General features: G+C 57.4%; 7 protein-coding genes across 7 annotated transcripts; 3 read left to right on the forward strand and 4 right to left on the reverse strand.

The window, feature by feature from the left end:
- Positions 1 to 1,695: 1,695 nt before the first annotated feature.
- Positions 1,696 to 3,898, forward strand: C7974DRAFT_401521 (uncharacterized protein). Its single transcript, XM_046142613.1, has one exon. The coding sequence runs from the start codon at positions 1,886 to 1,888 to the stop codon at positions 3,635 to 3,637; it is 1,752 nt and encodes a 583-aa protein (XP_045993081.1). The 5' UTR covers positions 1,696 to 1,885; the 3' UTR covers positions 3,638 to 3,898.
- Positions 3,899 to 4,884: 986 nt separating this feature from the next.
- C7974DRAFT_379216 (alcohol dehydrogenase) lies at positions 4,885 to 6,029 on the reverse strand (the record flags this gene model as incomplete). The annotated part of the gene is made up of 2 exons (XM_046140450.1): positions 4,885 to 5,600; positions 5,657 to 6,029. 2 exons carry the CDS (start codon positions 6,027 to 6,029, stop codon positions 4,885 to 4,887), a joined length of 1,089 nt encoding a protein of 362 aa, XP_045993082.1.
- A 1,973-nt stretch (positions 6,030 to 8,002) lies between these two features.
- On the reverse strand, positions 8,003 to 8,668 carry C7974DRAFT_41703 (uncharacterized protein). The gene has a single exon (XM_046144035.1). The coding sequence runs from the start codon at positions 8,573 to 8,575 to the stop codon at positions 8,135 to 8,137; it is 441 nt and encodes a 146-aa protein (XP_045993083.1). The 5' UTR covers positions 8,576 to 8,668; the 3' UTR covers positions 8,003 to 8,134.
- A 1,914-nt stretch (positions 8,669 to 10,582) lies between these two features.
- Positions 10,583 to 13,043, reverse strand: C7974DRAFT_41709 (uncharacterized protein). Its single transcript, XM_046144041.1, has 8 exons — positions 12,745 to 13,043; positions 12,613 to 12,692; positions 12,102 to 12,566; positions 12,041 to 12,052; positions 11,863 to 11,990; positions 11,731 to 11,815; positions 11,392 to 11,678; positions 10,583 to 11,340 (listed from the first exon to the last, which is right to left on the reverse strand). The coding sequence occupies exons 1-8, from the start codon at positions 12,926 to 12,928 to the stop codon at positions 10,692 to 10,694; spliced, it is 1,890 nt and encodes a 629-aa protein (XP_045993084.1). The 5' UTR covers positions 12,929 to 13,043; the 3' UTR covers positions 10,583 to 10,691.
- A 2,739-nt stretch (positions 13,044 to 15,782) lies between these two features.
- C7974DRAFT_41756 (glycosyl hydrolase) lies at positions 15,783 to 17,741 on the forward strand. Its single transcript, XM_046144091.1, has one exon. It carries the CDS (start codon positions 15,935 to 15,937, stop codon positions 17,510 to 17,512), a length of 1,578 nt encoding a protein of 525 aa, XP_045993085.1. The 5' UTR covers positions 15,783 to 15,934; the 3' UTR covers positions 17,513 to 17,741.
- Positions 17,742 to 18,366: 625 nt separating this feature from the next.
- On the forward strand, positions 18,367 to 20,320 carry C7974DRAFT_365506 (major facilitator superfamily domain-containing protein; the record flags this gene model as incomplete). The annotated part of the gene is made up of 6 exons (XM_046139829.1): positions 18,367 to 18,509; positions 18,557 to 18,598; positions 18,649 to 18,679; positions 18,724 to 19,157; positions 19,214 to 19,801; positions 19,862 to 20,320. The coding sequence occupies 6 exons, from the start codon at positions 18,367 to 18,369 to the stop codon at positions 20,097 to 20,099; spliced, it is 1,476 nt and encodes a 491-aa protein (XP_045993086.1). The 3' UTR covers positions 20,100 to 20,320.
- Positions 20,321 to 20,792: 472 nt separating this feature from the next.
- Positions 20,793 to 23,056, reverse strand: C7974DRAFT_41777 (serine/threonine-protein kinase SRPK2). The gene is made up of 4 exons (XM_046144102.1): positions 22,806 to 23,056; positions 21,665 to 22,669; positions 21,371 to 21,620; positions 20,793 to 21,324 (listed from the first exon to the last, which is right to left on the reverse strand). The coding sequence occupies exons 1-4, from the start codon at positions 22,931 to 22,933 to the stop codon at positions 20,884 to 20,886; spliced, it is 1,824 nt and encodes a 607-aa protein (XP_045993087.1). The 5' UTR covers positions 22,934 to 23,056; the 3' UTR covers positions 20,793 to 20,883.
- Between the last annotated feature and the right edge of the window lie 3,914 nt (positions 23,057 to 26,970).

Genomic DNA, 26,970 nt, shown 5'->3' on the forward strand with positions numbered 1-26,970 from the left:
AGCCGCCCTGCTGACGGCGTGGCGTGGCGTTGAGGCTGAGCGGCGCATCGAGTGCAATAAAGCATGCGCTGGACCATGTCCACGACGTGGGCTGAACCTTTGACTGTGTGGACAGAGCCTCAGCCAGGTTTTGCAGCTAATTTCCGAAACCAAGCAATTAACGGACTTTGCGGCTTCCGGTTTGAGAGCGAAGCGCCCGCTTTGGGTATTTTGGGGCACTGGCGCTTAGGAGGGTTTGCGCGCTCACGGCGGGCGCCGTCGACGACGTGGTGCTGCGATTCTGCCTGGCTTCGTCGTGCGAGGGCTTGGAGGCCGAGCCGAGGTGTGGAGCTGTAGATGTGTTTATCTGGGGCTGTGGGGTGGAAATGCCAGCCTCTTGAGTGCGTTGTGCGGTCGCGTGGCCACTATCGCCAGCTCATGGACCGTATTGTCGAGGCTGGGGCGGCCAATCAGAATGCTGCTTAGAAACTCCCGATTGGGAGCGACGGCGCCTAGTGAGGCTCTACCGCATTGACAGATGCATTTCCCCGTGAGTTCATTCTGCTGCGTCTGACAGCACGGCGCGTGAATGGCTGCGCAGAGCGAATGAATGGCCGCTGTCGACGCTCGCAGCACGAACGACAGACGACGCCGGCAGTGCAACGCAAGGCCGGAAAATGTCGTTCCGCACGACAAGTGACAGCGCACAGGTGGGCGGGCCCGCAGACCCAGACCAATGCCTTGACGGCACTTGACAGCAAACAACAACAACGCGTTCACGCGACGTGCAGCAGCGCCGTCTTGGTCGTGTTATAGTCGCGAACACATTGCTGTCGCCCACCGTGAGTCACCGATCGCGTGCATAATGCCGCATGTCGGTGTGCGGAAGTTCTGCGGGAGACATGCACGTCGAGGTTGAAACGAAACGCTCGAGTGTCGTGGTCCAATCGAATCCCCGCACCGTGATGACTCTTCACCGACTGCACCCGCCCCACGTACCGCACAGGCCACCCCGCAGGGCGCTACAGCGACAACACTTGACGGTCGATTTGCGCCGTCACCGCTGCCCGTGCCAGACTGCCGCCAGCGGGCCCAGCCTTGCTGAGTTTGCAGCCTCCCTGGTCGTTGAACTATGCATGCGGAAGGTGACAGATGAGCGGTGTCTGCGAGATTGCGCGACACTGCGACCGAGGTTGGACGGCAGCGCGCACAGCGAGCAGCACACAGTGCACAGAGTACGCGCCTGCGGTGCGTTGCCGCCAAGCTCAGCGTAGTCGAGTGTAGAGCGCAGTCAGTGTTCTACAGCGGCCCGCCGAGCAACCCGGTTTCATGTTGCCAACCGCTCTGCAAGCGCGTCGCTGTGCCGCTTACCGCTCTCGTCGAGCCCTTACCGCAACCACACCGCTGTCATCCACTCAGAGTCAGTTCACCGCTGAAAACCGCTCGCAACTAAACCGCATGCAGTGAACAGCACAGCAGGAATCGCACTAAGCCGTTCGCTTGACATGCTCGCCCAGTTCGAAAGCCATGTTTCATGTTGGCCTTGCAAGGCTCCATGCTGTAGAACCTTCTGCGCAAGACTGCCGCCAGACCGCCTGCCGAGATCTCAGGCCAGGATCCCGGGGCCGGTGGATCATGTTTCAGATGCTATGCTCGAGAGCGCCGTATGCACTGGTTCGTAGAGCTCCATTTGCGAAAGCAATAAGTACACGGTGCTCCGCCGCACAACCACATCCATCACATCGAACATCATCAGGATTTGCGAGCACTGCCCACCGGTTCGAGACATCTTCCCCTCCTCTTTCTTTCTGTCCTAGACATTCTGGAGCTGGTTCTCCCTTAATCGTGCTCGATAATCGTCACTTTCTATCCACATTCAGTAGCTCTGGAAGCTATCACCGTCAACATGTACAGCCGCCACACAACACCGCCTGTTTCCTCGTACAACTACATTCCCGGTAGTGTCGGATCAGATGTCACATACTACTCGCAAGAGTCGTCCCCAGCACCGAACGTGGCCCCTACACCTCCCCGATCGCCCGTTCGCCAGCTTGGACCTACCCTCCTCCCCAAGGTCCGCACTCAGGATCAGATCGCCGAACCCACAGCCGGACCCATCAGACATCGCAGGACGACGTCTTCTGTCTCGAATGTCAGCTATGGCTACAGCCCCTACTCACGCCCGGTTTCCCAGCCGTACCGTGAGTCGAGCCCCTACACCCACAACAACATGATCTCGCCCGTGTCCAACGGCTCCTGCGACTTCAACGGGCTGTCCATGCTCAACTCCCCCATCACATTCACGCCATCCGAGGGCCGCCGAGCGTCGTCGTACGCCCCCACCCACTCGCGCTCCAGCTCTGTCAACGCTGCTCGTCACGTGAGGGCCACCTCTGCCAACAGCATCGATGAGTCCACCATCAGCCGCTACGGGTTCCCCACCTACCGCAACATCCCCAGCTACGCGCCCGCCCCCAGCGCGCCTCAGCAGACCTTCACCACATCCCCTGTCGAGTACTCGTCGCTGCAGCAGGCCCCTAGCTACACTGCCCAGGCCCTCGACTTCCCTCTTCTGGACTTCGAGCCTGCCCCTGCTGTCCAGTACCCTACCTTCACAGAGCAGCCTAGCTTCGATGCCTACCAGCCCGTTGCTACATCCTCTCTGCTCGAGTACCTCAGCGGCGCCAACCCCTCTCCCGCTCTGGTCCGTCGCGTCACAGCCGCTCCCCGCGGCATCCACAACCACTTCTGGTGGGATGTGCGCAACCTCCGCAGCTGGGAGGACTTCAACATTGCTGCCATCAAGGAGATCCCCTCCGTTCTCCCCCTCCTTGAGGTTCCCGTCTCCCAGTCCTACCTTCCCCAGCCCAGCCGCCAGAACATGCAGCCCGAGCACGAGTCGGCTCTGCACGACATCTGCACAAACCACTACGCCAGCAAGGTCAATGCTGCCCTCAAGATCGCCCAGGGCAACAGCCACATGCAGATGCGCGCCATCAAGCCCGTTCCCGGTGCCCGCGATCAGCCCCAGTTCGTCTCCAGCTACCCCTCCGACTTCGAGAAGACCCTCTTCGGCGACGCTCGCGGCCGCGTCGTCGGTCTCGTCAAGTGCTACGACAACTGGAACACCGGCATGCGCAGCGAGTCCGCGCCCAAGCAGGTCCTCTACCTCCAGGGCCTGGCCCACCTCCAGCGCGTCATGCGCGAGCACGGCTGCCGCTACGGCTTCATCATGACCGAGATCGAGCTGCTGTGCGTGCGCGCGGGCGGCGACTCCTCGACCCCCGACCCCACCACCTTCAACGCCGCCTCCGGCATGCCCATCTTCGGCTACCTGGAGCTGTCGGCGCCGATCTCGCTCTCGACCTCCGGGCCCTCGGCGTCCGGCGACGTCCAGCTCACCGCCTCCCTCGCCCTGTGGTACCTCCACATGCTCGCCAAGGAGAACCCGTTCGAGGGCATGGGCACCTGGCGCATGGAGGTCGGCGGCCCCGCCGCCCTGACCCGCCAGAACCATCTCGAGAAGGACGCGTGGATCCCCAAGCCGCAGCTGGGCGAGAAGCGCGAGGCGAAGCGCGTCCGCGGGTGGGTGATGCCCGAGGAGCCGCTGAGCAAGCGCGAGTGCGGCAAGGGCCGCCGCGGCAAGAGCGTTGGCTAAGCGGAAGGAGCGATTGGTTTGACAACAACGATGACGAATTTTCATGATGGAGGACGAGGATGACGACGAGTAACGATAATACCCCGGCTGCCGGCCAGCTATCCAGCATCAACGGCGTGAGCATTTCCACAGCATTGCAACAGGCGTTTTTCAGCATTTTCCCCGGCGCGGGTTTCCCACGGCTTGGCTAGTCCGGCTGTTTCTTATATAGTTCAGAGCTCACATGCTCAGAATAGTTTGTAATGCTACGATTGCATACAATGTCTTGCCTTGTTGATTGCCATGTGATGTTGATGTGATGGGGGTCTCGGTGCACTGAGGCTGGACACGGATTGGAGAGCGAGGAGTTGGTAAAGCGTGCTTCGATGGACTACCCGTGTACACTGTGCTCTCTCTACTCTTCCCCCTCTCGCCCTCCATCCTACTGCCCGCCATCTCAGCCGTGCGAGCGCCCTCCCCATACTCACTAATACATAGCTAAATCCCTCCGTCGCACATCTGTCCCAGAGACACATAGTCCGCACGACCGCTCCAATACCCGGACGCGCTCCACAAAACGCTCCACGGGCATCTACCATCCCCAGCACGCCTCACTGGCGTCGACATCAAATGTCGTCTAACCCGCCCCGGCTTATCCACGTCTCTCGGTTCCAGATTCCGCATTCCGGGACCGGCACCCCCCGACTCCTGCACCCAACACTGGCGATTCGGTGACGGTGTTGGTCGCGAATACTGCGTCTCGGTAACGTCATCGCAGATCCAGTGCTTTGAAGGCTTCGGTTCGGACGCAGCGGCGCTCGATGCGTCGGCCGTGAGCTGAGCTGGGCGTTGTTTTGCTTTGGCGTGCTGGGAGGGAGGTAGCCATGCTTTGGGGTTGGTGCTGATGATATCCCTGTAGGTCTAGTGTTGCTGGTCTGGTGTTGCTGGTCTAGTGTTGCTAGTCTGTGTAATCGGTGTAGGAGTGGCTGCAGGCTGTGCAGTGCCTTGTTCGGGGTTGCTGCGGCGGCGTAGGCGCTGGGTGGGAAAATTGGGATGCTTGGACGACTTGTTTTCTCTCGAGGGGATTGGTGCGTGGTGTTCAGTGCGGACAGGTGCGGAAGCGTGTGAGAGGGAGCGGGGATCTGGGCGAGACTCTGGACGAGGGGTGCGCTGTGATAGTCACGAGTGTGCTCACTGCGAGGGGTGCATGTTCGTCAAAGCAGGCTGGTTCGATTTGATTATAATGCATGATCTGACGGGTTCGGCATCTAGAATCGAATCACCACCTTGGTCTCCTCGCGCCGGTCGAACCTCGCGTAGTACTCCGGCGCCTCCTCGATGCCAATCACGCTGCTGACGATGAAACTCGGCGTCGCCCGCCCCGACCGCACAAGCGGGACCAGTTCCGACGCGACCTGCAGCGGCAGCACGACGCCGCCCTCGATCGTGAGCGTCTTCTCGAAGGCCAGCCCTGCGTCGAAGCCCTCGAGCCCTGGGCTGAACAGCCCGACGATGCCGATACCGCCCCGCGGCGCGGTGACGTTCAGCGCCTGGCGCAGCGTGATGGACGCGTCGACCTGGCCCGTTGCGTCTTCGGCCTCGTAGCCCACGGCTTCGACGCTGCGGCGCACGCCGCCGGGTTCTAGGGCGAGGATCTGCGCCACGGGGTCCGAGGCGGCGAAGTCGATGGGTATGGCGCCGATGGAGGCCGCGAGGGCCAGGCGGCTCTGCACGTGGTCGATGCTGTAGACTCTCGAGGCGCCGCGCAGGATGGCAGAGTAGGCGGCGAGGAGGCCGACGGGGCCGGCGCCGAAGACGGCGACGCTGTCGCCTGGCTCGAAGCCTGAGAAGGAGACGCCGCTCCAGGCGGTGGCGAAGATGTCGGAGATGAAGAGGTAGTCGAGCAGCGTGGACTCGGTGGTGCTGGCGTTGACCGGGACGGGAATTAGGGAGTTGTCCGCGAATGGAACGCGCACATATTCAGCTACAGTCGCAGACGCGTCAGCGAACATTTCCGACAGAAGGATCTGGCAAACTCACTCTGCACCCCCGGCCGCGCCACGCCTCCCTGCACCCCGCCAGACCCCAGCGGAACCTGGTACACGTCCGGCTCGACCGTGAAATGCCCGTTGTCGACATTATCCGGTATCACAACATAGTCTCCGACCTTCAGAAACTGGACCGCGTCGCCGACCTCAGACACGTAGCCGATAGCTTCATGGCCGTACAAGTACGGTGCGTCCGGAGAGCCCAATGCCTGGTGGTAGGTGTGCAAGTCGCTCCCGCAGATGGCTGAGGCGTTGATGCGGACGATCACGTCTGTCGCGTTGAGGATCGTAGGCACGGGCACGTCGATGACGGAGACGTTGTACGCCAGCCCCAACTGTGCGACGGCTCTCATCAACGAAGCCATACTGAATAATTGTATTGAAGATTGCGGATAGCCGTCGGGGATGCTGTTGGTCTGCCATAACTCGCTTTGGTCCTGCTCTTTTATACCAGGCGGTTGCAAGGTACTGACTGTGTCGTCACTGGCCAAGCTCTCGTTATCTCGAAGGCGTGATACATCATGCGACTTGATGACAGCTGGACAGGGAGAATCCACAATGCCAAGTCAAGGTGGTCGCAATGATGAGGGCTGTTCATCGGCGCTCTCTTGATCTAGTCGTGTTGGGACTGCCGGGTGGTATCGTTGTGGCGCAGCAGCCAACTTCTGGAAGTTTGATAACGCGCATTGATTAGTTGGACACCCGATGTATGTCCATTGCGCTCGGTGCTAATGTCGGGACTCAGGTATGCCAATCTGGTCACACCTCACCAGGTCCGGCGCGGTATTTGGCAGCCTGTCTAGCCGCGTGCTACCGCTGCTCACGGCGACAGGAAATTTCCAGATGATTCATGGCCAAGGGAGTAGAATGGATGTCGGACCGTGAGGCTCTCGATGGGCAAATGAACACAGTTAGCAATGCAGACGTCGTCGAGTTCCAGCCCAAGGCATCGACCCTCACTCCGTCGTCCCTCCAACAAAACACCCTCCCACCAAGCACCCGCCTTCCCATCAACATCCTCACGAACAGAGACAAACAAGTCTAGCACACACCGAGCAACACATAGACGTCTCCGCGCGGCCGTCAGCGACGTACATTAGCGCCGGGTAGCCCTCACGGGCCGCAGGCGCCCACCAATCACACGCCGCGCCCTTGCACCACTGCCGTCGCTAATCGCAAATGGGTGCTGTGGCTCGGGGATTCCATGACGCAAGCTTGATATCTTTGCGTGACGGGAGTTTGGGGTCAGCGAGTTGCATACTGCGAGGAGAGACTGGTGTTGTGTGGAGGGTAGGCGATGACGTACCGCACCCAGATGTCCGGGTTGCTTCTTGGTAGTTTCGACAGTGAAGTCTCGTTGGCACGGCTGACAGGCTTCTACATTGCAACTGGATGTCTCCACTTGAGCGTAACTGCACCAATAATCGGTAGGATATGTGTTACAGGTAGCATTTTAACAGTAACCAGTAGTGTTATATTCTTATATTAAGGGATATATTAGTAGAGACTACAATTATATACTAAGCTGAAACCTACATTAAGCATACGAAGAAGATCGTTTTTTATAAGGCATCGCACCAAGCAGACTCGCCCTACAGTGCACGCTACTATAACAGCACAAAGTTAATATTAACTATGTGTTTTATATATAATGCTTGCTAAAATGTGTAGACCACCTCTAGTTTAGTACATTATACAAAAAGCCCCGCTGTTAGAGAGCGTCCTATATACCTATAATACCTTGTGTAAAGGTGCTAGGTATCTTCTAAGTATCTATAGACTAGAAAGCTTCTTCTTATCTCTACCTAGCCTAAGGTTAATAACGTTATAACTATTTTATAACCTCTATAAGTAGCTGTCTAGATAGGTACCTAGTAGAGCAGTACTATAGGTATATAGAAGTCTAGTCTTTGTACCTGTTATAGGTAGGTACCCCGCACTACTATAGTATATAAGGTCTAGCCCTCCCCTGTGTCCTACACACACGCATCCTATAGCTATCTAGCTAATTAGGGTGCGAAGGTACCTGACTCGTAACTGTGACAGTACCTATACTATACCAAGGTAGGGGGTGGTCAGCACATATCGACAAGCACCGATAATAAGATAGAGAATTGCTCTTGCTAAACATCTATGCGTACAAAAATACGTTATATAGTCGTTGGCGATTTGTGCAGACCCCTATAACCACGGAACAGATTACATAATGTAGGTACGTACTATAGTAGCAAGTAGCAAATTATCCTAGTATTTGTCAATTCCCACGTTGTAGCCCTGCAGGACGTCTAACCAAACTCCTATAGCCAGTTAGAGGCCCTTACTGCCTATAAGTTCATCTCTGTTCCATGGTTGTAGGGGTCTGCATATTTTTACAAGCACCGATAGCAAGTAGAAGTTAGAGGGGTGTTTTGGTATTCCTACTAGTAACGCCTTGTAAAAAACGAGCTCCTTCGTACGGACGAGGCAGTGTTTAGAGAAGTGTAAACCTTTGCAGTGCTGTGCCCTCGGCTAGCAATTTTGACCACAATAGGCCACTCATTACATCATTATTGTCAGGTTCTTTAACATACGCAGGAGCGACCGCGGTCCAATCATTCCCTTTGGATCTAAGGATCATAGGGAGATTGCAGCTGGCAAGTACTGCAATGACATCTCCGACTCGGGCGTATGTTGACACAAGACATAGGCGCCCCTGGCGAGTTGCGAAAAGCGTTTTGCGACTCAGACGTGTACAAATGACTGGTTGCATCCCATATGTAGTATCTGCAAGTCTCCTGGACATGATTGTGCTTGGCAGGTCTCCCGTCAAGCGGCGTACAACACTGTGTAAAGGCCACGCGTCGGAAATATTGTGCCATGCATCTAGAGTCAGACCCGTGAGGAAATTGACATACACCTCTCGAGGTACCATAGCATTGTCAAGCGGTAGTCGAAGGAGTTCCTTCAAAGTTTCGTTATTCGTCCGCTCGTCCAGTTCAGGATACTCAGTAAGTAACTGTTCAAGGTGATCGATGCCAGCCCCGAAAAGACTCAGTTGCCCGTTGTCCCTTGAGAATTCGAGTTCGGGCGTACTGCCTCCGCCGGCGTTGTGTGCTTCCTAAGGGCTGATTGTGCTTATTGCCTTGCTATCTGAAAAGTCGGGAACCCACGAAGGTAAAGCATTATGTTTACGGGATCCGGTAAGGCCGGACACAAGCCGAAGACTACTATCATGCTTAAAAGCTGCGATAGTCGCACGTGTGTACACGTTTTCTGTGGTGCTAGTGTAGTCTGGGGATTCAAGATGGACCCCCAGCAACTTCAACATGCCTTGTAGCGCGAAAACTTTGTCTCTTGGATCGCTCGCTTCCAAACTCCGAGCATCTAATAAGATCTGCGATACGCTGAGAGGGAATCCAAGAGAGGCTTCTGAGGCCAGACCTTCACCGTGTAGTGTTCGAAAGCATGTCCACATCAATCTTTGAAGCCGGAGATGTGGTGCAAAGCCATGGGGCAGGGCCAGGGGATCATTCAACCATGCTTTCCGGCCTCTCTTGTTGAAAGGATGATGGAGTTCCGGAAATGGCCAGAGAAAGGCATGGATGTGACTTTTCTCTATATATTCTGTGGACCTGCTCACAGCAATAACTGTGCATTTGCGTGAGAGAGCTACTTCCTGGATGGGCCAAATTCTACGAAAGTATGGTTTTGTCAAAAATCTAAGCATTTTGTCGTATCGGTCTCTATCATCGCCTACACACGTTCAGGAAGAGTCCCAGGTGAATGTTCCAAGGGTGGACAGAAACTTACCCAGATCGCTCTTTTCGAGCGGTAGCAAGTCTCTTGAGAAATTTCCATGACCCGGCCACGCAAGAACCCCCTCAGCATTCATATAGATCTCTCCCATCATATTGACTTGGTGGTTTCGCTCTTTCGGGGAATTTTGATCAATGCATATTGCATCGACCCAGAGCAAACGAGGTATGGCAGTACACGGGAGGCCCGTTGGGTTTCCCTGAGAATCCCTGTCTGTGCAACGTGGCAACAAGTCTTGCAAAGCCTGCCAGCAGTTCTGCGTCGTGCGCATATATGAAGAACCACATTTGATGGTGTGAGTAAAGTCAGCAGGCCCCCAAGCATACGATAGAGCTTCGTAACTCGGTGTCATTTTTAGTGAGTATTCGTCGAGGTCGATTCGAATGATACAACATTCTTTGGTCTCCTGTGAACATACTGAAGCCTGGCTATATTTCTTAAGATACAGAGGCCCTCTACTGTAATATATTTCCCAGAGACTTCGCCGACAGTTCTGGCAGAGGCCTCCTGTCGGAAGGCTCAATTCTTGCGCATCAGAAAGCTGTCCACAATAGCACTCAGGGTACAGCTTGATAAGTCGTATTGTTTTCGTGTCCGATGTTCTAGGTAAGGGCGTATGCTGGTATTGTTCGACTTGCTGCGGAGGGTCTGGAGACGTAGGCATGGCTGTAAAAGAATGAAGTTCGACTTCTGCGTGGAACACTGCCTGCTGAGGTTTCCTAGGCATAGCGGGGTAACGTCCGATAGTCGTCCAATTATAAGTGTGAATCGGAGAGCTGAATACATGGTTCTAGACGCCTGAGTAAGCAGCCACATACGCTGATGCGGTGTGCCGTCGCAACATGTAACCAGCAAGTCAGAAGCTTTAGGAGAGGAGTCAAACTGTTCTGGATTCGCCAAACTCTCAATGGATATCAGCCACAGAAACACCGCACCTGTACATAAGTGTCACAAACAACCATTGGAGACTCGGAGACCATGTTTCCGCGCTAACAAAGACACTACAGGTACTTGACATATCAATAGTTTTCAAGATAAAACTATTGATGTTGGGTGCAGTATGATTATATGGTCGGGTCCGGGATCGACGCGGATGTTGGACGGTAGCATGTTGTCACAAGACGTGTGTCAAGAACAATACTGTCACAGTGATATGATCGCAGAGAACGGCGTGAGTAATACATTAAAACATTATACATGAGACCCTGATGTGCATAACGGAACCCACTGGATCAATGAGGCGCACGCACGGGAACCGGGCTGTGAAGCGCTGGCAGCTCGTTGTAGACAGGACTTCTGGTGTGCGGCAGCTCAGCGCTCACCGGGCTTCCGATTCCTGGTAATTCCACGCTCGTGTGGTGTTGATGCATCTGCTGGTGTCCCTGCGAAGGGTCGGACGGTGGTGGGTAGTAGGTCTGCGGGTACGCCGAGCCGTTCTGATATGCCCATTCCCCATTGTTGGTCTGCGGGACTTGGTGGTAGTTGGGGTCGCCGTTCCACGACACAGGTGGAGGCGAGTATGCGGGCGTCGGGCTCCCCGTTCCATAAGCGGCAGGTGGCTTCTGGGCCATATCTGGCCCCTCGGGTTCGTTGTACATTTGCTTGCGGCGTTTGGACCGGCGCAAGAAAAAGATAATGGCGGCCAGCGTGCCAAGGGCAATAACGCCGCCCACAGTCCCGCCTGCTATGGCGCCAACGTTCGAATCGGATTTGTCAGTGGTTGGCTGGGCTATCGCCGTCGATGTGGAAGTTGATGATGCCACTGGAATTGAACGTGTTGCTTTTCGCGGTGGGTCGAAGTTTTCGCCGACAAAATAGCTGCTCACCGAGGGCGTAGCCCAGCCCTGCGCCGGAGCGGTCTTTGTAGCAGAGCCATTCTCGCTGCAATTCAGTTAGCCTTGTACATCATTATCGTAGTGTAGGGAAACATACTTCCCGCCAACCAGTGAAACAAGGTTTTCAGGAATCCGATACCCGTTGATGTCGTTCCTGAGCTCCCACCACCACTGAGCGCCTTGCTTGTCCGGATTGACCTCCATAGTCTCCTGTCCAAGAAGCGTCCCGCATTGTGCACCAATTTTTGGCTCAAAGCATTGGGTGGTATCGTTATTGAACAAGCCACCCGTAATGATCATTTGCGAAAATTCTCGAACGACGTTGCATGATGACCATCCCCTGCCTTCAGTGTAGTGAGGAAGCTCGGCCTTGGTGGGCCAGATCTGGAAGTATTAGTATTTAACACATCTTCAAATGCCTTGGAATAGTTCTCACCAGAGTCCACTGGAATGACGGGAGTGTCAGAATGTACAATTCGGCCGTTCCCCGCCCATCTGCTCCGATGCCGCCGAACATGTAGCTTGCTGCGTCAGCAATGACTCTGTAGTCTCTTAACTCTAGCCTTACAAGTTGTAAGAGGACCGATCGTTGGCCCAAGTGACACCTGCGCACATCCCTACCCTGGGCGAAGGGACATCTCCGGTAGCAGTTTGCGTGCTCCATTTGCCGTCGTTGATGTCGTACATGTGAATTTCCTGGGCCAGAGTTATTTATAGTTTTGATTGGAGGGACTTCAGTTGCTTACACTCATGTTTGCCTGTAGAATATTAGTAGTGTAGCCAGCTTACAATGTGGTGAAGACTTACAAACACCACCTCTCCGCCGGGGTTCGTCTGTACACCCCCAAAGTATACCAACATTCCGGCTTGTGAAATTGGTACGTAATGAAGCGAGCCTTCCGCTCGTGGAGGTGTGTCCAGTGTTTTGTTGAACCATGCCCGCGTATTCATGTCAAATGAAACCATCGAGCTCAGCATGAGAGGTTTTGTGTTTCCCCATTTCTGAGTAGTCTTGTTGTTCAAGTAGCCTCCGTAGTAGTATCCGACTCCCTTTGCGTAATCAATTGCACCAGTTCCGAATGCTGGCCACGAGATCGGAGACTGAATTGGCGCTGTCTGTTTCCAGGTGTTGTCGAGGAGATCGAAGTACCACAGCATGGTGAATGGCTTGACATCAGTAACCGCGTTGTACTCGCCACCGTAGAGGTAGAACATCTTGTTTACATCGTCGGCCCAGAGAAATCCGCCACTTACGGAAGGAACCTCCGCATCCTGTCCAAGTCAGTACAGTTTTAGTACTTTACGAGGAATGATGTACTTTGCTCAGATTCTTGTACTGCGGAGGAAATGGGGTTCCCTCCTCAGTCTCCAGGACATTCTCCCAAATCAGATGATAGTCTGTGCCAACCATCAGTCGAAGGCTCATGTACTGCCAACATCATGCACGTACTCTGCTGCGCGACACTGCTGTTGTCAATCGAGCTTCCATAATAAATCTTTCCGCCGTCGATATAGAGCTTGTCATCGATCACGGCGACCTGATGTTGGTGGCGCCCGCAGAAGTCGTCGATGGGGTCTTGTTGTCGAGTGGCTAGAGGCCAAATTGTGCTCAGCAAGAGCAGGGGCAGCCTCATATTTCCTCAACGCGTTACCTCCCGTTTCCGACAGATATGTTCCCACGTCAGGCTGCGGTGGGGTATGGATTGCAGGTGTAGCAATCGGGGGTCTGCTCTCTATCATACCTTGGAGCTTTACCGCCCCCACTGCACGGCATAGCAGATGCAGGGCACCGTACGTGCTACCATGCTAGCGTGTTAGACGCGATGGATTCGAGGACAGGCTGACCATCAACGACGTGGATTGGCTTAATATCTGACTGCCCAGAGATTCTCGTTGCTGGAGCGTCCCATTTGGTGACGCTTCCCTGCATCAATGGCTTGTACTACGGTGTGGTAGCACGTGCGCCAGAGGTTCTGGAGCAGACTAGGTACGCCGTCGTTCCATCGCATGTTTAGTCTTATGGGATCGTATTTCTCGCAGAGTAGGACGTGCCAATTCCCCTGTAGGCCTTCATTTGTTCCAGATCTGACCTCAACACTGTTGTAACGTTGGAGAGGAGTCATGGACCATACGTTTTCTACCTTGGTGAGGCCGCAAGGCTGAATTTAAGGCCAACCACTTCGTAGTATTGTCAGGCGAGAACATCTGCAAGGAATGTTTTAGCGAGATTCCCTGCCAGCCACACAATCTTGTTGAAAGTCTTAGACGTCGCAGAGTGGCCTACTTTCAGGTAAGCGTACACTCCATGCGCTGTAGGTTTCTGAAAATAGGAGATGCAGGGCGCCTAGTGTGAACGTTACTTCACTGGTAACAGCTCGACAGGCGGTCCGATTTCGTCTTTCCCGCATGAAGTTATTTGGTCACACTGGATTCTAGAATATAAGGTTTTTGATACGGGTGATGTGAGATGGACGGTGGTAACGGCAGAGGCTGATTGATGGCTTGCAGGTGAGGCTGTGACGTCACCGTCGTTAGCCGCATTAGCAGCCTCACACAGCCTCGCACTATCCAAGGCACATGTCGAGACAAGTGCAATATCAGGCCTTGGATGCAGCCTGAGAGTCTACACCGCAATGTAGTTGAGCAGAATATCGGACTTCATTGACGACTACTGTAAACGAGTGGCTAATTTTAGCTGGAAGGGTAGCGCGTCACTGCAATTCTTCCGACACAATGATCGGACTCGACTTCTCGACTCGAACTCCAGACCCATCGAGGATACCGAAAACCAGCTCGCTCTCCTCATCACGCCATTATAACAACCGCGTCAACTCAACCCCCATCCCGCTTCCTCCACCCACTTTCCACATTCACGAACAAACAGTGCAAAGGCATCCTCGATCCGCAAATCCTTTCTTCGAGCATCACTTCCTGAAGTCGTTGGTCGGCTCTGAATAAACAAATCAGCTGTTATCGATAATTAATCACCAAGAAATGAGGCCGCTTACTGCCGCGCTTCAGGCATGCGACCGCGAGCGTGTCCGACTCGGGTTTCGCTTCTGTCGGAGCGGCCATGGCGAAAGCCGCGAGACTAAAGACGAGGGCGATGACGAGCTTCATATTCAAATTGTTTCTTTTGTGGGAGTTTGGGGTGCAGTGTAGGCGCTCGATGGGATGCCAGGTGAATAGAGACGAGACTACTTTATATACACACATTGAGGTCTCCATCATCGATCGATCTTGAGTTCGTTGGCAACATGGTACAGGAAGGCGCTGCTCTTGTAGCACTCAAGATGGGAAGCCAGGATACGAGTATCTGTTCGCTGCTGTTGTGACACTAGCCGGAATGCGTGTATCCGTACTGACACGATTTGACTGCATGTATTACCTGGTGCAAGATCACGATCGAGTCTGTGCACGTGTTGTACAGGACCGGAGTCAGCTCAGGTCCGCCGGACTACTACTACGTTAGTTCGAACCAACGTGCTGTTGCGAGGCTAAATGAGCTCCTCCTAGGGTTCATTCGTCTCCACACCTCTTGTAAGTGCAGTAACAGCAAACCTAAAGTGGAGAGTCAGGAGAAGTAACCTCCCAGCCGAGAGCAAAACAATGCTCGAGAAAGTTGCCGAAACTTTGGAAACAAAATACTTAAGATACTCGAGAAGCACACTGTTCGAAACCAGCGCTATATCGCAGTATGATCATCGGAAATTCGTGCAGATCTCTCCGCCTTCATATAGAGAAATTTCCACAGTGTAGGTACGTACTATAGTAGCGACAGGCCGTCACTCTACCATTGGTCAATGCCCACATTCTTACCCTGCAGATTAGCGAACCAAACTATTGTAGCCAGTCAGACACCTCTACTAGCCAACTATCCCATGGTCGTGGACTACACTTTACAAGCACCGGCGAAAAAAACCTGCGAAGTGTCTGAAGTCCCCAATCGAGGATTCACATGCACAAGTATGAAGTACTCGGCTCTCTCGCTCACCACACCACGTTTTGTCAACCCTGCGCTGTCAGAGCCTCTAGCGGCCCGGGGATCCCAGAGCCAGGGGCGCAAAATCTCATTGCGGGAACCCTGCTGTCAGCCGCTTGCATACAGCGATGGTAAAGGAGGGGCAATACGGAGGAACTCTGTTGGGCGGCTTTGCTTATAATATGAGAAATGCCTAGCGAAATTCTGGACTCAGGTATTGCAATAGCTGCAAGTACTGTATCGAAGGTAGTCCGCATGAAGATTGTCTGTCCGCCGTTTTCGCCGAAAAGCAAGAGGTAGGTAAGTCTTGCTCCGTGCCTTTGACTTTGTGAATGCAGGACTTGTGCAGTACCATGTTACGAAGCCAAGGCCGAGAAATACCCAGATTGGATGTCCCAAAGGAGTGCCGTTGTATACTTCCATGCCCCCGCCTTCCCCTTCCAGCCACGTTCCTGAATTGTGCGGGGTTACACGTATTGCAGGGGTGTCCGCAAGAGGCATAATCCGCCCGATCGCTGCGAGCGCAATAACGAGCATTTTCCCGCCGGGCCGTGGAGTCGAATGCTGCACACCACAATGAACGGAGAAGCACACATGGAGCGTGATAAAAGCGTCTCGCCTCGCACGCCGCAGCACGCAAACCCCACCTAAGTCCACGATGTTTCTGCGCCAGCTCCTCGCGCTCGGCAGCCTCGCCGGCAGCCTCGCCCTGGCCGCGGCCCAGAACACCTCCTTCACCAACCCCGTCATCTACAGCGACTACCCCGACAACGACATCTCCACGGGCCCAGACGGCGCCTTCTACTTCTCCGCATCCAACTTCCACTACAGCCCCGGCGCGCCCATCCTGCGCTCCTGGGACCTCGTCAACTGGGAGCCCGTGGGCCACTCGCTGCCGCGGCTCAACTTCGGGCCCGGCTACGACCTGCCGGCGACGGGCGAGCGGGCGTACCGCGGCGGCACGTGGGCGTCCAGTCTGCGGTACCGTGAGAGCGACAAGACGTGGTACTGGATCGGGTGTGTGAATTTCTGGCAGACGTGGGTGTTTACTGCGGCGGCGCCCGAGGGGCCGTGGTACAACCGCGCGAATTTCGGGGGCGGGGTGTGTTTCTACGATAATGGGTTGCTGGTGGATGACGATGATTCGTTGTATGTGGTGTATGGGAATGGGCAGGTTAAGGTCTCGCAGCTGGCGCCAGACGGGCTCAGTGTTGTGAAGACACAGGATGTGTTTAGTGCGGCGACGGTGGGGGTCGATTCGATCGAGGGAAACAGGATGTATAAGATCAACGGCACGTATTACGTGCTAAACGATAGGCCGGGCGGGACGACGTTCATCTGGAAGTCGGCGAGTCCGTGGGGGCCGTACGAAGTCAAAGAGCTGGTGAAGGACATCCAGTCGCCAGTTGATGGAGGCAACGCACCTCACCAAGGCAGTCTGATCGAGGCCGGCGGAAAGTGGTACTTCATGTCGTTCACGTGGGCGTTTCCCTCCGGCCGGCTGCCTGTGCTAGCTCCCATCACATGGGGCGCAGACGGCTTCCCCGTGTTCGTCAAGGGCGACAACGGCGGCTGGGGCAAGACGTACCCCATGCCACTGCCGGCAAAAGCTGTCAAGCCCCTGACCGGCACATACCGCTTCGAAGGCCCCTCGCTAGGACCGACATTCGAATGGAACCACAACCCAGAAACCGCCCAGTTCACAGTCAATCAGGGCCTCACCCTGCGCACCGCAAGCAACACAACCGACCTCTACGCCGCGCGCAACACCCTCACGCACCGCGTCTTCGGCGAGCACCCCGTCGGTACCATCGAGCTCGACTTCGCCTCCATGGCCGACGGCGACCGCGCCGGCCTCGCCGCCTTCCGCGACCGCAGCGCGTACATCGGGATCCACCGCGAGGGCACGAAATACAGCATCACCGTCATGCACAACGCAACCATCGACGAGTTCTCGGGCGCCACACTGGATCTGGGCCGCGTGGTCGATACGGCACGGGTGCGCGAAGGCGTGCGCAAGATCTGGCTGCGCACGGCGATGGACGCGCGGCCGAATGGGAGCCGTGAGGCGCGGTTCTTCTACAGCTATGATGGTGTGAAGTTTGTGGAGCTCGGGGACGCGTATGAGCTGTACACGGGCTGGGCGTTCTTCCTGGGGTACCGGTTTGGCATGTTCAACTTCGCGACGAAGGGGCTCGGGGGGTCGGTCAAGGTGAATCGGTTCACGTCCGCGTGATGGGCCTGAGGGAGGTGTTGCGACAGCGAGGAGGCCATTACAGAGGTCTGGCTTAGCGTAGCCGTATCTTGACATCAACGTCAACATGATGCCGCATCCCAGTCCCCCAACCAAAGCGACGACCAGCAACTCTCGCCGCCGTGCAAGACTGCCCCTCTCCATCTCCATCTGCATCTCCACCACTCTTTCAGCCCGCCCCAACGACCTCAAGCACCCCCCTCATCTCCCCTCTTGCTTTTTGCCCCCTATCCCCATCCCCGCCAGCCAATCACCACCCCCAACGCCCTCAGCAAACCGCGGCAGCGCATCGCCCAGCCCACACCCGCACGCCTCAAAACGCCAGTCCAAATGCCAGCGCCAGTCCAAATGCCAGCTCCAAACACCCATCACCACCACCCCTCACAGCCTCGGCCCATCACCACCCGCAGACTCGCTTTCCGCGATGTCTGCAGCAGACACCCCTGTCGCGCGCTGGCGAAATGCGGGGGATGTGCGGGAAGGAGCGGGAGCCAATGGGGTGGGGTGCGCCGAGGGCTGGGCGCTGGGCGGGACGGGAGGGTGTGGTTGGGCGATGGGGGAGGGTGGTGCTGGTGATATAAGAGAGGAAGGGGCAGTTGCGGTGTGCGGTAGTGGTTTGTTGTCGTTTGTTGTTGTGCTTTTCTGACGTCGGTGTTATAGCGATTTTGACATACGTCAACCTCGACCTTGACATCAACCTCGATCTTGACATCAACCTCGACCTTGGCCTCAACCTTGATATCGATCTTGCGGTGTCGTGACTGCACTTCCTTCCTCCTCCAGAAACTGCAGATCTTCGTTTTTTTCCTGGGCCTCGACGCTCGTGCGCGCCCACAATGGCAACTCTCGCCAACACGAACAGCATGCAGAAGGACGCCGACGCGGTCGCGCTCGAGAAAGCGTCGCTCGACGCCAGCGCGCCGCAGGACCCCGACGCCCCTCTTACGGCGGACGAGAAAAGGGTTGTGAAGCGGGCTACGTGAGTGCCGAGTGCGACGCTGCAGGGTGTGCGCTCACTGTGTGCAGCCGCAAGACGGACTGGCGTCTGGTGCCGATCCTGGGGGCGTGGTGAGTTGGCTCTGATAGCATGGGGCGATGGCGGCTGACGGTGCAGATAGCTACTCCATCAGCGCTATCGACCGCATCAATGTGCGTGCAGATTCCTGGACCCGCGGTCTGGCTAATAGGCCTAGATATCTGCAGCCCGCATCGCCGGCATGGACGCCGAGCTGGGCTTCCGCGTCGGCGACCGCTACTCGATCGCGCTGCTCGTCTTCTTCATCACGTACTTCATCTTCGAGATCCCGAGCAATGTGGTGCTGCGCAAGGTGGGCGCGGCCAACTGGCTCGCGTTCCTGTGCCTGTCGTGGGGGCTGGTGACGTTCGGCGCGGGCTTTGCGCACAAGTGGACCGACATTGTCGTGTGCCGCTTGCTGCTGGGGCTGTTCGAGGCGGGCTTCTTCCCGGGCTCTGTGTTCTTGATTTCGTGCTGGTACACGCGCTTCGAGGTGCAGAAGCGGCTGGCGGCCTTCTACAGCATCAACGTGTGTGCGAATGGCTTCGGCTCGGTGCTGGCGTACGGCTGCATGCAGCTCTCCGGCCGCAACGGCTGGCTGGGCTGGCGCTGGTGCGTGGCCTACACCTCTCCTGCACAGCACATGTGCCCGGCTGACGACGCACCAGGATCTTCATCATCAACGGCGCAATGACCGTCTTCCTCGCACTCCTCGGCCGCCTCTTGATCGTCGACTTCCCAGACAAAGTCCACCGCGCGCGCTTCCCCTTCCTCAGCCCCGACGAGGTCCGCGCCATCCAGACCAAACTGCAGCGTGACCGCCGCGACGCCGAATACGACACCCTGACGCTCTCCAAGTTCCTCTCCGCCTGCGCACGCTGGGAGCTGTGGGTCTTCGCCATGAAGTTCTTCGCCGTGACCACCATCGTGTACGCGCTCGCCTTCTTCATCCCCATCATCCTGCAAGGCATGGGCTACAGCGTGGGCATGACGTTCCTGCTGTCTGCGCCGCCGGCCGTCGCCGCCGTGCCGTGGATCATGCTGTGCTCGTGGGCGGCGGACCGGTGGCGTCTGCGCTCGCCGTTCATCATTCTGCAGTGCGTCCTCGGCATCGTGGGACTCATGATTGTGGCGTATGCGCGCAACAACGGCGCGAGGTATTTTGGCATCTTCATGGGGCTCGCGGGCGCGAATGCGAATATCCCCACTGCGCTGGCGTGGCAGGCGAACAATATCCGCGGGCAGTCACTGAGGATGTACGCCCCCCCCCCCCCCCTTTCTCATTCTTCATGCCCAAAGCTAACGGTGTGGCGTAGGGTGGCGTCAGGCCTCCAGGTCGGCTTCGGAGCAATCGGGGGCATCTACGCGTCAACAGTGTTCATGCAGAAAGAAGCGCCGACGTACCGCACGGGGCTGTGGGCGGTGACAGGCGCGCAGCTGTATCTCGTCGTGTCGACGCTGGGCATGGTGCTGCACTACCGGCGGCAGAACAGGAGGGCGGACCGGGGCGAGGTGGTGCTGGAGGCGCTGGAGGGATTCAGGTATACGTACTAGGCGGGGTGCTGGCCCTTCGCTGGGTGCCGTGGTTGCGGGTGCATTGCGTGGGTCGTGTACTTCTGTCTGTCGTGTATTCGCTCGATCCGTCGGTTCGTCGTTTGTGCGTTGCCTCTTCGGCACCCGGAGGCTGTCGCGGTCAGCTTCCTGTTCGCTCTGTGGGGGAAGGTATACTATGTCCTGTGTCCGTATCGAGCATCCTGTGCCCATATAAGTATTCCACCACCCCAACCGCAGCGCCAGACAGCAGCTAAACCAGCAGCTAGACCAGCGCGTAAACAAGCTCCAAAATTGATCGGGACGATTGACCGGGACGATTGATCGGAAAGACTGACCTGAAAGATTGATCGGGGAGATTGATCGGGGGTGGGCTATGTAAATGCTGCTGTGTGTCGAAACCTGGACTGTGTGTCTAAACTTGGACTATGATGGTGACAGTGACGACGACAAAGCCAGCGATACTGATACTGACAATGCAAAGACAGTGACGACGATGAAGACAACGGTAGAAATAGTGATACTGACAAAGAACGAAGAAATGTGTCGCAAGCCGAGATAGCATTTGGTCTGGGCCAGCTCGTTACTCCTACTCTTCCAGCGCATTCTAACCCACAAGAAACACCACGGATCTGTTCTGCACAAGCACGAAACACCAGCCGCCGTTGTGTCCGAGTCAAGCGTTTCCGTGTCTGTTCACCAGCCACACCAACCCAACTGACCAACCACCCCCACGCATGCAAGAAAGTCGAAACCCCGCCTCATGACATCGTTACGCCCCCCACATCTACCTCGTCTTCTTAATCTCCGTCGCCCACCCCTCAATCCCCTCGCCCTTACTCCGACACGCGATCCCAAGATCCACGCCCTCCATGCCCTTGGTATCCTTGAGCCACTCATGACTCGCCATGCCCCCCGCATTCGCGCGATCCACAGGCAGCAGCTCGAGCATGGGCAGCAAGAAAGAACCGATTTCGCGGCTCTCGTCCTTGGGGAAGTGGTATTTTTCGTGCAGGACGTCGGGCAGGGCCCAGTGGCGCAGGCGGTGGATGTTGCGCAGTTCGCCTTTGCGGTTGAAGATCTCTTGGCTCCATTTGCCGCTCAGGCAGAGCGATTTGGGGAACGTGCCGAGGAGTTCGATGATTTGTGCGATGTGGTCGTCGTCTTTGCCGTATTTGGTGCCCGATTGCGGGTCGAAGAGGTAGTCGCCGGTTATGAGCTCGAAAGTCTGGTGGGGTTAGTGGGGGGAAATAAGGGGGGTATTCAGGACGCACCATGGCGGCCATGCTCCAGACGTCGGTGCTGGCGCCCCATTTGCTGCCGAGGATGACTTCGGGCGAGCGGTATTGGCGCGTTTGGATGTCGTTTGTGAAGTGGTGGCCGACCCAGCAGGCGTTGCCGAGATCTGCGATTTTGACCGAGATCTTCTCGAGGGCGATGTCGGGGGGGTCGTCGGCGGACTTTTCTTTCGACGCGGGCTGCTTGTCGAGGCTGATGCCGGAGACTTCTTTGGTGAGGAGGTCGCTGCGCGGGTTAGAGGTGCACACTACGGATAGAACATGACTTACGCGGTCTTCTCGCGCTGCTTCTGGACGTCGTCCTCGCTGGCGGTGGGCTTCAGGCCGAGGCGCTCGGCCATGGACATGCTGGAGGATTGCGAGGCAGTGCCTAGAGCACCACTCATTACAAAACCGTCTGGGGAAGAAGAGGGACTCGGGACAGTCGTGGGGGAGTCTTTACCTGTACTCTCGTTCATGACCTTGTTGAGGCTCTGGGCGCCGGGGAAACTGCCCAGCTCGGCGTGGTTGAAGCTGGCGTTCAGCGGGCTGGGCAGCGGCTGGCTGCCGGTGATGAGGGTGCGCCGTCGCCGGCGGCCGTTGCGGTCGCTGCTGTCGGCGCTGTCCTTCTTCTTAGGCTCGTCCTTGACGTAGGCCTTGACGATCTGCTCGACGTCGCCAATCTCAATCAGCACGTTCTCGGGCTTCAGGTCGGTGTGGATGATGCCGCACTCGCGGTGCAGGTAGTCGAGGCCCAGCAGGACCTGCTTGGTGATCTGCTTGACCAGCGGCATGGGGATGCCGCGGTGGTTCCAGCGCTTGATCAGGCCCAGCAGGTTCTCGCCAAGGACCTCGAAGACCATGCACACGTGCATGCCGTTGGGGCCCTTGTGGTTGAACGAGTCGAGCAGGCTGACGACGTGCTTGCGGCCGGGGTGGGCCTCGTTGGCGTCGACGACCTTCTTCAGCAGCTTGATCTCGTCGAGGGCCGTCTCGGTGTAGTGGGCGGCGGAGCGCACGACCTTGAGGGCGACGTGCTTGCCCGAGGCGTTGTCGCGCGACAGCCACACGGTGGAGAAGTGGCCCCAGCCCAGCTTGCGCACAATGGTGTACTTGCCGTCCTTGTACTGCTCGCCGACCTGCACGGGGTGGTAGCCGCCCTTGCAGTAGTCCTCGCTGTCCTCCTCGTCGGCCGTGTTGTCGGCCTCGTCGACCGACGACGAGTCGCTGTCGGGCGAGTGGCTGAGCGGGTTGCCGTACATCTTGTGCTGCTGCGGCGACGCCGTGTTCTGCGCGCTGCGGGGCGTTAGCTGGGTCCTGGGCGCGGGCTGCTGCGTCGGCACAGGCCAGGCGGGCGCTGAAAAGTGCCGCCAAGGCTGTGCCGGCGGGGGGACGGGGGACGGGCGCGACGGGCGGGCTGCGGCCGACTCACCTGTGCTGCCCCTCGGTGGTGATGATGGGCTTCAGGTCCTGGCCCTTCCGGCGCTTCTTGCCGCCGGCGCCGTTGGCGGCGGCCGCCTTCGCCTTGTTGATGGTCTTCTTGATGTCGGCCCCATTCATCGTGGCCGTCCCCGCCACGCGCTGGCCCGTCGAAGGCGGGCGGCCGGTGCGGCTGCGGCTGGGCTGCGACTGCGCGGCGACTGCGAGCGGCGACTGCGAGGCTAGGCGGCGATGCGCGGGCTGCACCTCATCGGCCGTGCAGGCGGGCGTGCGGAGTGCGAGCTGCGAGCGGCGTTGCGGCGTCGCGATATGTGCGCCTGCTCGATTTCTTCAATTGCTGGGGGATCGCCTAGCGCTGCCCTCGGGCCTATCGTGGCTGTGCCGCTGATTGGTGAGGGGTGCTGGGCTGCGCTGCTGGGACGCGGCTGCTGGGACGCTGGGATGCAGCGGGCGCGGGGGCAGAAATGCTGGGTGCCGTGACGTTGCAGTTGCTGTGCAGGCGTGCAAACACGCGGGATGGCAGCGCTGATGAGTGCTGCACGGCGCCCGGCGAGCACGCCAGCAGCCGCCCGCCAGGCCTGCCGGTGATGTCATGGCCCGAATGCATCACCACTGACCGCGACGAGACGGCGCCGGCATTGCACCGGAGCGCCTCGAGGCCAGTGCAGCCCAGCGCGTCCTGTTTTGAGCCCGAATTCCCTGTTGTGGCAGTCCCTGTGGCCATCCCTATGGCAGTCGCTGCGGCAGTCCCTGTGGTGGCAGTCTGGCAGCCCTGCTGTCCCGAGCAGTTCGTCGCCGTTTCATACATGCACGTCTCCATTGATGCCTGACCGCCCGCGCACCGCTGTTGTACAGGTCTGCAGCATGATACAAATCTCCACACGCCCACGCCGTCGCCCTAACGACCCTCGCGCTATGCTATTGCCCGCCCGTGTCTCACCCAACGCCTGTGAACCCAAGTACGCCCGCCTGCCAATCACTTCGCCGAAACAGCCGCCATCCACTTCTGCTCGTCCTTTCTGCGCGTTTGTTAGCACCGCGCCTGCATGTGACACCGTGTGACCGTGACCTACTTGTCAAAGTGCAGCAGCATCCCCAGCACCGGAATCAGCTGCTGCTGGTACTTCTTGTCGCGTTGCTCCAAGAACTGCAGCAGGACGTTCTTCAGATACACGTAATCAATGTCAGCCGGCGACCCACTCGCCTTGGGCGCAGGAGACGTCAGCCGCGACCGCGACGACTCGACCGACGCCCGCGACGAGTGCGTGTTGGAGTCGACGCCCTTGGCCTTGAGAGACCGCAGCTCGTCAGTCATGGTCTGGTGCATGTTAGCAATTGCCCTCGCTCTATCACTCAGCATGCCTACCTTGCTCGACTTCTGCAGCTTCTCGAGGCGGCCTTGTGTCTCGTCAAACGCCCGGCGGAGCTCCGCCTTCTCGCGCTCCAGGTCGCGAGCCTGCTTCTCCGTCTCGTCGAGCGTGTCGCGGAGCTGGCTCATAGCAGACCTGATCTCGGATGCTTCTTCAGTAGCCTGAGCAGCACGCTTTTCCAGCTCGTCCTTCTGCTTGCGCAGCTCTTTCTCAGCCGCAGTGATGTCCTCCTTGTCTTCATGCGCCCGCGTCACAGCGCGTTCCGCGTCACGGACCTTCTGCTTCAGCTCCTCAAGCTCTCGTGCACGGCGTCGGCTGAAGGTGCTGGCCTGCTCTTCAGCACGCTCCCTCTCTTCAACCGCAAGATCGAGGCGCTCCTGCATTTCACGGACGCGTGCGTCAGCCCTGCCTTGGGCATCTGCGAGCAGTCTCCGCATAGTCTCTGCTTCGCGGCCGCGCTCGCTCAGAAGACGGTGTGCGTCGGCGAGCTCCTCTTCCAAGCTCTCGCTTCGGGCCCTGAGCTCTTTCATCTGTGTGCTGATCTCCTGTGCTTGATCCTGCATGCTGTTCATGAGATCCTGTGCACTGGTGTACTGTGCAGTCTTCAGGTGCACTTCGTCCCGCAGGCTGCCAGCTTCCCGCCGGAGCTTGGCAACCTCATCTTCGAGCTCTTGCACAGTATTGCGTGACTTCTTGAGATCCTCCTGCGCCTTCGACAGATCACTAGACAGCTTTGCGCGGTTCTCAATGACCTCTTTCCGCTCGTCCTCAGAATTCTGCAAGTCCCTCTGGATCTTACTGTTGGTCTCTTCAAGAGCCAGCCTCTGCTTGCTTTCTTGCCTGATCTTCTCGTTCAAAGACTTGACGTCGCCCTCCTTGTCAGATATCTGTGCGCGGTATGTGGCGATCTCTGATCTCAGGTCCTTCTCACGGCCTTCCAGACGTCGAACCTCCTTCGTGCTTGTAGCCAGCTCGTCCTTTGCAGATCGTAGTTCCACAACTTCTTTCCGTAGGGAAGTCAATTCAGGCTGTGCCTTCTGCAAGATCTCGCGCATGTCCGCGAGATCCTTGAATCGAGTTGCGGCAAGCTGCTCCGCGACAGACAGGTCAGTCTGCAGGGTGTCGGACTTGGCTCTCAGCTCTTCGAACTCCGCCTTGAGCGCCTCGCGAGCCTTCTCTGAGCTTGCCTGGGTAGCTTGGCCAGTCTTCAGCTCAGCAATCTCCTTCTCCAGCTTCGCCAGACTGTCTTGCAGTGCGAGCTTCTCTGCTTGCAGCTTCTTGACGTTGTCCTTGGCTTCTGTGTGCTCCACACCAAAGTCCAGCAGATCGTGTCGGAGAGTTTCAATCTCCTCTTGCATGTCCTCCTGGTCCTTGAGCTTCTTCTTTATGTTTTCAAAAGAGTTGACCTTCTCAACCAGCTCGCCTTCCAGCCTCTCAATTACCGCGATCTTGGCCTCGAGGTCAGACTTGAGCTGAGCGACAGACTGCTGTGCTTCCTCCAGTTGGGCCGACGAGAATTCTGGTTCGCGTGGGCTGGGAAGTACGCTCGCTGTGCCGTCTTCGCTGGGTGTTGGCTCCGCTGCAGCAACGGTGAGAGTGTCTGCGCCCTTGCCGCCCTTCTTCTTCTTCTTGTTCTTCTTCTTTGCAGACGCCGATTCTGCAGGCTTGGCTGGCGCAGGTACGGCTGCGGGTGCTACCGGGGGCTGAGTAGGCTTCGATTCAACTTCTTCCTTTGCCGCCATCTTTGACTCCAGATCCTTCTTGACGCTTTCAAGCTCCGCAAGAGTTTCGTCTCGCTTGTTTTCAGTCTCCTTGAGTTTATCCCGCACGTTGCTCAAGAGTCCGTTCAGTGTCTCGCCACGCTTCTCGCCCTTGGCGTGCGCCGACTTCAGCTCTTCCAGGTCAGTCTCCAACTTCTTCACCTGGGTGCGTAGTGTCTCGGCCTCTTGGTTGCTCGCTGCATCGTCTGTCTTGGAAGTACGTAGCTCTTCAAGCTCTTTTGTGGCAGAGTCCAGCTTTTCTCGCAGCTCGGTGATGGTCTTGTCGTGCTCGCCCTGGGTCTCATTGTGCTTTGCAAGGTCCTGCTCAGCCGTCGCCAGCTTTGACTTGAGGTCCTCGACGGCGCTGCTGAGACCCTTCTCGCGCTCGTCTGCTTCTCTCTGGAGGCGCTGCGAGGTGTCCCTAAAGGTGTTCAGATCGTTCGTCGTAGTCTCGAGATTCTCCATGAACGACTTGGCGGAGTCCTGCGCAGAAGACAGCTCGCTCTTGAGCGACTGGTTCTCGCCCTCGAGCTTGACCACCTTCTCCTCGCTTTCTTGGAGCTGCTCTTGGAGGCGCGGGAGCTCGCTGTCGTACGAGAAGAACTCTTCGCTCGCCTCGGTGGCAGTGTCGCCGGACGGTTTCGAAGCAGAGGACGGGGCGACTGACGTGCTCTGGTCGGTCGAGTCGTCTTTCGAGGCCTCTGTGCTGCTCGCTGCCTGGGACTTGAGAGTCTCCACTTCCTCGGCAGCGTCCTTTGCGCGCTTCTCAGCATCCTCGAGCTTCTTGTTCAGGCCGTCCCTCTCCTTTGAGACCCGCTTCAGCTCCTCCATGAGCATGTCGCTCTTGACGTTCAGCTGGCCCAGGTATTCGACAAAGGCCGAGGCGTCGACGATGGACGTGAGGGGCGTGTACTCGCGCAGCGACGCTTCGAAGGTCTCGATGGCGCCGACGCGGGCGTGGGCGATGCGGTACGAGGACAACAGGGTAGCGTACTTGGGCTCGAGCTTGTCGAGGCGGCGCAGGCGG

This window comes from Boeremia exigua (assembly GCF_020726555.1).
Source record: "Boeremia exigua strain MPI-SDFR-AT-0100 chromosome Unknown C7974scaffold_11, whole genome shotgun sequence".
NCBI lineage: Eukaryota > Fungi > Ascomycota > Dothideomycetes > Pleosporales > Didymellaceae > Boeremia > Boeremia exigua.